The sequence below is a fragment of the Mobula birostris genome, chromosome 24 (assembly GCF_030028105.1).
Source record: "Mobula birostris isolate sMobBir1 chromosome 24, sMobBir1.hap1, whole genome shotgun sequence".
NCBI classification, from domain to species: domain Eukaryota; kingdom Metazoa; phylum Chordata; class Chondrichthyes; order Myliobatiformes; family Myliobatidae; genus Mobula; species Mobula birostris.
In genome coordinates, this window is record NC_092393.1 from 31,728,819 (window position 1) to 31,738,548 (window position 9,730).

The 9,730-nt window shown below is 39.5% G+C and overlaps 1 protein-coding gene across 4 annotated transcripts in view; it reads left to right on the forward strand.

Moving 5' to 3' along the window:
* The window catches only part of septin9a (septin 9a), a 334,059-nt gene extending 324,533 nt beyond the window's left edge, over positions 1-9,526 (forward strand). For 3 of the 4 annotated variants that reach the window (XM_072242669.1, XM_072242672.1, XM_072242671.1), the window contains 2 exons: positions 6,491-6,542; positions 8,439-9,526. In XM_072242669.1, coding sequence (XP_072098770.1) covers positions 6,491-6,542; positions 8,439-8,568 — 182 coding nt within the window. In that variant the 3' untranslated portion in view covers positions 8,569-9,526. The remainder of the gene's footprint in view (positions 1-6,490; positions 6,543-8,438) is intronic. The other variant, XM_072242673.1, reaches the window with a different exon arrangement.
* The last annotated feature ends 204 nt before the right edge of the window (positions 9,527-9,730 follow it).

Genomic DNA, 9,730 nt, shown 5'->3' on the forward strand with positions numbered 1-9,730 from the left:
GTCCTACTCCATACTGTATCTCAATACATAAAATCAGATGGATTAGGAAAAGAGTGCAGGTAGGGTTGCCAACTTTCTCACTCCCAAATAAGGGACAAAAGTAGCAGTCAAATATGGGACACTTGTGTTTACCCTGAGAAAGACTACCATGACCATGAAGCCTTGTGCGAGCACCTGTGTGTGCATACATGTGTGTGCCAATTTTTTTTTCTACAGATCGGTTTTGGCTTAATCTTCCCGATTCTGTTAAGTGAAAGTACACTGTACATACATTATTTCTACTTTATATAGGCTGTGTATTTATCATATAATTCCTGCTTTTACTATATGTTAGTGTTATTTTAGGTTTTATGTGTTATTTGGTAGGTTATTTTTTGGGTCTGGGAATGCTCAGAATTTTTCCCATATAAATTAATGGTAATTGCTTCTTCACTCTACGCCATTTTGGCTTATGAACGGTTTCATAGGAATGCTCTACCTTAGCGGGGGAAATATGGGACAAGGGCGGTCCCGTATGGGACAAAATAATTTAGCCCAATATACGGGATGTCCCAGCAAATACAGGACAGTTGGCAACCCTAAGTGTAGGTCTTCAGGCTCTTGTACCCCTTCCCTGATGGTAGTAATGAGAAGAGTTCACGTCCCAGATGGTGAAGGTCCTTAATGATGGATGCTGTATTTTTGAGGCAACACCTTTTGTAAATGCCCTCAAAGGTGGGGAGGCTTTTGCCCATGATGGAGCTGACTAAATCCTCAACCTTCTGAAGCCTCTTTTGTTTCTGAATATTGGAGCCTCTGTACCAGGTGGTGATGTAACCAGTCAGAATGCACTCCACCATCTAACTCTAGAAATTTGCTGGAGTCTTGGGTGAGATGCCAAACCTCCTGAAACACTAGATGGCATAAGGTGACATCTGGAGTCGATACTCATATAAAATTTTCAGGGGAGATCAGCCTGAGTCTTGTGTTTCTGCAGTAGGGTTTGGGCCTATAGATTTCAGACAAAGTTGCTGCCTTTAGGTCATCGAAGAAGCACCAGCTTGCAGAATCTAATAATGTGAAAGATAAAGCATCTTTGTACTTCTTTTGTTCCCAGCTCTTTCCCTGTACTACTCCCTCACACCCTAACCCTCTGCAGCATCCAGTATGAAACTGCCTCTAATCCAGTTTGTGCAAGATACCCAAATTTTGGTGTACTGCAGTTTTGAACAGAGTGGTTTATAAACGTAGAATTGGAGTTTTTATTGTGAATGCTATAAACACTTCAGGGTTAAATTGCATTCAAAATTAGATTAGTTTTCTAAATTGTGCACGTTGCTTAAAATTTCACTCAAAACTACCATATTCACAAATTCAAAATCTATGAAGCAATCTATTTTTTTCAGTTTAAAATTTGGATTACAAACGTGTTGTGATGCATTTAAGAATGGTAACCCTGTGCAGCATTATAAATATGGTTGAACTGACCGGGAATTCATCACTTCCTGCCTGTTTTCCAAAACACTCAGCTACCCAGGTCCATCTCAGCTTTGACTGTATCCATTAAGTTTACGATTAGCTTCATTTGTTACATCTACATCAAAACATGCAATGAAATGCGTTGTTTGCATCAACAAACAATGCAGTCCGAGAATGTGCTGGGGACAACCCGCAAATGCCGCTATGCTTCTGGCTGTGACATAGCATGGCCGCGCCTTACTAATCCTAACCCATACATCTTAGAATTATGGGAGAAAACCGAAGCAACTGAATGAAAGTGGAGCACTCCGAGGAAACCCATGGGGTCACCTCTATTACTGGTGCTAATCATTACTCTACCACGCTGTCCCCCTTCCCTCAGGAGCCTCTTCCCAGAAATCAACTCAATGCACTTTGTTTTATTTCAAAAGCTATAATTTATTCATTATATATATAGTAAATAAAACTGGGGCACATCGTTCTCTCCATCAGTTGTACCATCAATTTAGTACATTCTCTTAAAATGTATCATTGACACATGTGTTTCTTCCTTAAACAATGAAACTTTGAGAGGCTGTTACACAGGGCCCTCAGTAGTGTTGGGGCATGTGGCCAAGTGGTAAAGGCGTTCGTCTAGTGATCTGAAGGTCGCTAGTTCGAGCCTCAGCTGTGGCAGCATGAGCAAGACACTTAACCACACATTGCCCTAGTGTCTGTGCGAGGAGTGGCGCCCTACACAGCATCTTGTAAGGCATGAAAATGCCTGACACAGGCCTCTCATGGTCTGAGTCGACGTTCCCTTCCTTCCCCTAAACAGGTCTCTTCCCCTTGTCCAGGACCCTACAGTATCGTCCTTCCATACAAAGCCACTTCCTGCTTGTTCCCCTAAACCATCAGCTTTGTGATAGCTACACCGAGCTTACAGTGTGTACCTCACAGCATATCCATATAATTTGAAATCTGTCATTCAGCATCATTTGCTTGCAAGTATCTCCTTGCACTAGGACACCAAAAATCTATAGCCCCTAATGCAATTGTATCCATTCCTGTTTAAACAGACGGAAACTGTACACAATAGTCTGGGTGTAGCTTTGCTAATGCTTTGTACAATTGTAGTAATGCCTCTCAACTTCACATTTATACTTCAGACCCCTCGCAATAAAAACTCAATTCCACTTACTTTCCTAATTACCTGCAAGCTATATTTCTGTGTTCTATGTACCATGCACTGACCTGGTGGATTTTAGGTGAGGTTTGCTGGATGAACCTTTGTCCCCAATGGAAACCTGACATCTTGGGACAAGTTTGCTGTCCCCATTCTAATCAACTGTGCCACAAATGATGGATCTTTGCATGCATAGGACACAGAATTAAATCCAAATGTCTTTTACTGAGGAAGTACTGCAGGTCAAAGCAGTTTTTTTTCCCTGAAATTCTTTGGATTTTCTGCTTGGTATCTCCAGGCACTAGAAAGGAAGCAATGAATAATTTTTGTAGAATGTCCTCCTGAACTGTTCTCCCAGTGGACAAAGAGACTAATGATCCATTCTTGGAAAGAAAACTAACTAAAGCCTGTTTATTAACCACTCTGCATCACAATCTGCACATAATTGGAGCAAAGGTGCCCAGAGGTATCTCTCACCACAGCAAGCAACAAACCACATTACAGTCATTTTATAGGATATTCTTTCTCCTGTCCTACTTAAATATTTAATTTATTCCATGTAGTTGCAGTCTTTGAATTCTTGATTTTCTTTCTTCTCTCTGCATTGATAAGCACAAAGCAATATGCTTTATGCTGTCTTTTTGTAGAAAAGTGTTACCAAGTTATGGTCGATGTTAATATGGTTAAGATCAGCAGAAGGTTGGGTATTTCTCCTTGGTGATGAACTGAGATGAAGCTTCTGCATGCAGATAACCACTGTGACAAGACAGTCCTCTACATTTTTCAAAGGACAGGATTCTTAGTCCTTTACCCAATGGGTATCACTTGGCTAACACTTCCAAAATAACCAAAAGAAAACCTGTTAAAGTAGTCTTTCAGTTTATTACTTTAGTGGAAGCTTGCTGTCCCAAAAATTGACTGCCATATTTCCCTGCATTGAAGCATTAACACAAGTGTTGCAATGTCCTAAGGTTGTACAAATTAATACTAGTTTTACTGTTAGTTTTTAAAAAAATTATTCACTTAAAAGATTAATTGAACGATAGTGCTGAGAATAACTTAATCGGGTACAGTTCCAGAGGAATTTCATGGGCTCATTTTAGCCTACCCACATGACCTGACCATATTGGACAAGGGCCTGAGAGGTCCTTGCCAAGCATGTCTTTTTTTTTATTCATTTACAGGATGTTGGCATCACTAGCTAAGCCAGCATTTACTGCCCATCCCTGGTTGCCCTTGAGAAGGTGGTGATGAGCTGCCTCATTGAACCGCTGCAGTCTCTGATCTGTAGGTGCACCCACAGAGCTGTTAAGGATCCTCTTCCAGAATGCTTGGCCTTGCAGATTCAAATCGAATAATTGTAGGCCAGTGGGGATCTGAATGATTAGTGTGGATGATGGGTTCCTACTCAGCAATATCTTGGCTAAGGTAAACACTGAACAGTTAAAATCAGAAAATGCAAGAGACACTCAACAAGTCCTGAACAATTAGCCTTAGCATCAAATATCTCCTTCATTCCCAGAAAAGAAAGAGCTGTCTAATGCATAGATCATATAAGAATACTTCATTCCTGGAGGTCAAACTTGAACATGACTGTGGGGAAAGTTTGTGAGTTGCTATAATCTTTTAAAACAAGATGTATCTGAGATTTTCTAATGACTGTCCAAGTGTATTAAGACCCCATTTGATCTGTGTCGGGAAATTATCGTGACATTATATAGTAAATGCTCTATGATGCATGGCGTCCACAGTATATTAGCCAATTAAATTCAAAATTGATTTGCCCATAAGTGACAGAGGGTAGTGGTCGATGGCACTTATTCTGGCTGAGTTCTGTGATGAGTAGTGTTCCACAGTGATTTCTACTGGGTCCTCTGCGGTTTGAGTTTATATAGGATGTAGACAATAAGACATGGGAGAAGAATTAGGCCATTGGGTCTGGTTGACAATTCCATCATGGCTGATATATTATGCTTCTCGACCCCATTCTGCTGCATTCTCCCAGTAACCTTTGACACCCTGACTAATCAAGAACCAACATCCCCTTTAAATACTGTATATACTCAATGACTTGGTCTTCACACCTGTCTGTGGCAATGAATTCTACGAATTTATCACCCTGTGGCTGAAGAAATTCCTCCTCATCTCTGTTCTAAATGGATGTTCCTCTATTCTGAGGCTGTACCCTCTGGTCCTAGACTCCCCCTATATAGGAAATGTCCTCTCCACATCCATTCTGTCTAGGACTTCCAATATCTGATGGGTTTCAATGAGATCACCTCTCATTCTTCTAAACCAGCGAGTGCAGGCCTGGAGCCATCAAATGCTCCTTAAGCCCTATATTCATCACCCTTTTCAATTTTGCTCCTATATTAGACTTCAACTCATCCCACTGACTGGAATTTTGCCCTATCATTTTCCTGTCTTCTCCACAGTCTCACCTACTTGTCTGGACCTACTTGTATTCTAACTGCCCCGTCCTCAACCCTATCACTTTGGTTCCCATCCCCCTGCCAAATTTGTTTAAATCCTTGTCAATAGCTCTAGCACTCCAATCCATAGATAGCAAATCAGTGTCTTTGTAGACAATACAAAGGTTGGTGTTTTGTGGATAATGTAGAAGAATGCCAAAGCATGTAGCAGGATACAGCTCTGTTGCAGATATGGTAGAGAAATGGCAGATGGAGTTTAATCTAGCCAAATGTGAAGGGTCGTACTTTGGGCAATCAAATGTAGAAAGACAGTACATCGTTAATGGCAGGACTTTAACTGTTTTGATGCTCCCTGGAAGTGGCTATCCAGGTTATTAGAGTGGTAAAGAAGGCATAGGGCATGTTTGCCTTCATTAGTCATGGATTTGAGTTCAAATGTCAAAAGTATATTGCAGCTTTATAAAACTTTAGCTAGGATGCATCTGGAAAATTCAGTTCGGGTTTCTCCATTATCGGAAAGATGTCTAGGCTTTGGAGAAGGTGCTGAAGTTTGCCAGATGCTGCCTGGATTAGAGGGCTTGTGTAATAAAGAGGTTGGACAAACTTGCATTGTATTTTATCTGGAGTAGTGGCAATTGAGGGAAGATCAAATAGAGGTTTATAAAATTATGAGAGAGGCATAGATAAATCAGACAACCAATATCTTTTTTTCCCATGGTCATAGAGTCTAATATTACGGGGCATTGAAGATGAATGTGTAAGTTCAAAGGTGACGTGCATGGCAAGTTTTTTTTCATAAAGTTGTGGGTGTTTGGAATGCGCTGCCACAGGGGTGGTAGAAACAAATACAACAGTGGTGTTGGAGAGATTCTGAGGCACATTAATGTGCAGCAAATAGAAAGATGCTGATATTGTATCGACAGAAGAGATTAGTTTAGTTGGTCATTTGATTACTCGTTAGTTTGGCATAGCATTGTGGGCCAAAGGGCCAGTTCCTAGGTTGTACTCGTCTGTGTTTCACTTTACAATGGATATTAGATTAACTGAAAGGATGAATCTCTTATCTAAAGATGTGTGCAAGTTGATTGTTGAATGATAAATGCAAAGTAGATATTTGAATATTATGATGCCATCTGCTTCTTGATTGAACAGTATGTCAAGCTGCTAGACCATCACAAATATTAAAAATATCAGTGGGATTGATGCATTTATATGCCTGGAATTTTGTATTACATTTCCATTTTACACTTTGATTGCAGCATTGACACCTGAATATGTAAGGAGACAATGAACATGGTAAAAAAATAGGTCAAATGCAAATTAAAACTGCTCCCTACACTACTAACCTGTTGCTTTGAACGATAAAGTAGATCACTTTGGATGAAATGCTTTACAGTCAATTACATTCCCCACTAATTTTTGTTTTCTCTTACAGTGGAAAACACATCTCACTGCGAATTTGCCTATTTGCGTGATCTGCTAATAAGGTTGGTTGGAAATGAGTCCTATAACCTGTCCGACAAAAAAAAGTGCATGGCAGTTATAATTAAGTTATTGGTTATAAAGTGTTAGTAGATTGGCCTAATCTCAAACAATAACGAGGTGGCCTACAGGGAAGAAGTTATCTCTGACACAGTGGTGTCAAGAAAACAACTTCTCCCTCAATGTAGCAAAAACAAAGGAGCTGGTTGTGGATTACAGGAGGAATGGAGACGGGCTATCCCCTATTGACATCAATGGATCTGGGATTGAGAGCGTAAACAGCTTTAATTTCCTCGGCATCCAGATCACCGAAGACCTCACGTTGCCTGTACACACCAGCTGTGTGGTGAAAAAGGCACAACGGTGCCTCTTTCACCTCAGACGGTTGAGGATATTTGGTATGGGTCTGCCGAATCCTAAGAACTTTCTACAGGGGCACAGCTGAGAGCATCCTGACTGACTGCATCACTGCTTGGTCTGGGAACTGTACCTCCCTTAATTGCAGGATTCTGCAGAGAGTGGTGCAGACAGCCCAGTGCATCTGTAGTTGTAAACGTCCCATGATTCAGGACGTTTACAAAGACAGGTGTGTAAAAAAAGGCCCAAAGGATCACTGGGGACCTGAGTCACCCCAATCACAATCTATTGCAACTGCTACCATCCAGGAAACAGTACCGCAACATAAAAGCCAGGACCAACAGGCTCTGGGACAGCTTCTTCCACCAGGCCATCGGACTGATTAATTCATGCTGATTTGAGTGTAATTCTAAGTTGCATTGACTGTTCTATTTATTATAACTTACTCTGGTTGCACATTGCACATTCATACAGAGACGTAAGTAAAGATTTTTACTCCGCATGTATGTGAAGGATGTAAGAAATAAAGTCAATTCAATTCAATTCAATTTTCTTTTCATCACAAAAATATTGGTGAGAGCACTATCAATTATATCTATTGAATGCCATTTCTAAACTGCTAAATTTTTTAGAACAATTGGCCCCCTCAGTAGCTCAGAAAAAGCTTGCTTGTAAAGTTGTTGAAAATATGGAATGGTCACAGCTTAGTGAGGTCCACATAATAACTTGGACCTGGATGAACAGGACAATAAACAGCAAACCTTTTAAACAATCAGTTGTGAGAATTACACAGGGATGGCCATGGACACAATGAATTAAAGTAACTGCTTTCAATCTAAAATTAGGGTTGGAAAGTAAACTTGTATTAAGAAAGTTGTTATGGTGGTAAGAAAAATATAGAAGAAAGTATTTTTAAATTCCTTCTCCCAATCATTTCAACACTGTCGCAATAGCATTTTTTTTCAGTACCAGGGAGTTTGATGGGCAGTAATCATCATGTTACTGAAAAGGAATCTGTTCTGAATTGTAAACACGAGGAAATCTGCAGATGCTGGAATTTCAAGCAACACACATAAAAGTTGCTGGTGAACTCAGCAGGCCAGGCAGCATCTCTAGGAAGAGGTACAGTCGACGTTTTGGGCCGAGACCCTTCGTCAGGACTAGCTCTTCTTTCAGTTAGACTTGACGAAGGGTCTCGGCCCAAAACGTCGACTGCACCTCTTCCTAGAGATGCTGCCGGGCCTGCTGCGTTCACCAGCAACTTTTATGTGTGTTGCTGTTCTGAATTGTTTGTATCTACTGCAAAACACAACTGTGTTGAGCCAGTCTTCGCAATGCTGTTCTCACAGATAAGCCAATTTAGACAGTAACCTTTGCGTATTCATTGTTAACCATAGATTTTGTGCACAAATAACTGTGGACCATAAGCCTTACCCTACCTTTGAAAGAAAATCCCAACGCAAAATATCATCATGCTACCAGATGAAACAGCTTACAACGGTTGTATTTCATACTTTGATTATAATTCTGTTAATGTTCCTCAGGACTCACATGCAGAACCTCAAGGATGTAACCAGCACCATTCACTATGAAGCGTACAGAGTTCAGCGGCTGAGTGAGGGGAATGGGATTTCCAATGGATTAGCAGAAAAGGATTTGAACAGCAACATGTAAAAGGTGTTCAGCTCATCCTCCTTGCTGCTGAATTGTTTTGACCAGCTAATAATTTAGGTAAAAACTATGTGGTAGTGTATTGGCACTGCTTGTTTTAAGATTATTTATTCCACACGATGTAGTTCTGTTCACAAAAGAAAAGACTCAACACGTCGCAAAACTAAGTGATGCGTACTTGCCATGTTTTTATATTAGTTAGGTTCATGGGTGTTCTTTCAGATGAGACCAAAGAGATTATTAAGAAATATTTAGCAGGGAGTCACAAAATTTATCTTGTGGGTGAAATTTTCTTCTGTAATAAAACTAAATTGTTCTGGGGAAGCATATAGCAAAACTGTCAATTTGAGAGCATAATGCTTTTTATGTTAATTTGTGAACAGAATGCTTTGTGGATTAAACATTGCTTTTAATACTATTGCAGTGCTGAAGCTAATTAAGTGTTTTACTGAACAAAAAAGGAAAGTAATTGGCTTAATTATTACTGCTCTATTTATTTCCAATATATTACTAGCATGTTTCAGTATATCAAAACACAGCCAACTGACATGTATTCAAGAAAATCCCCAAACTACTTTTGTTCCTTGACTGCTTTCATTGGAGGTGAAAGATAACACAAAATTTAAACCACGAAAAATTGTGAAATAACATGGGGCCTGTTGTACAAAAAACAAGCTTTTTAGTGATGTAAACAATATTATACAATAGGTAGAAAAAATGCTTCTTCGCCAAAAATTGTATTGCTCACTGAAAGATATAAGGGTATAGTTTCATTAAAATAAGGCACTTGTTGAATCTTTATCCATCTAAACAAAGTGTAAAGGAAATGTCATGTTAGTCACTCAATACTTTGAAAATGTAATTAATTATATTGAAAATTGAAGCTTATCTTTTGTCTTTCATTGTATGACCTTTGATGTGCATTTTTGGGGGTTTACGTTGTCAAATTAGACTTTTTGTATAAAATAAAAAAAGTGTGTTTGATATATATTTCCTAAAATAAACATTGCAAATTTAATGTTTTTAACAGCCTTTTGTATTTTTTTGACTTTGCTCATCAGACTTCAAATTTTATTTGCTGGCCTGTGACTTTTATTTACCATGGTTGGCCTTAGTGGTGTTGTTTGCATTCTATACTGCAGCTGTGTGTGTGTTTAGATTGCAT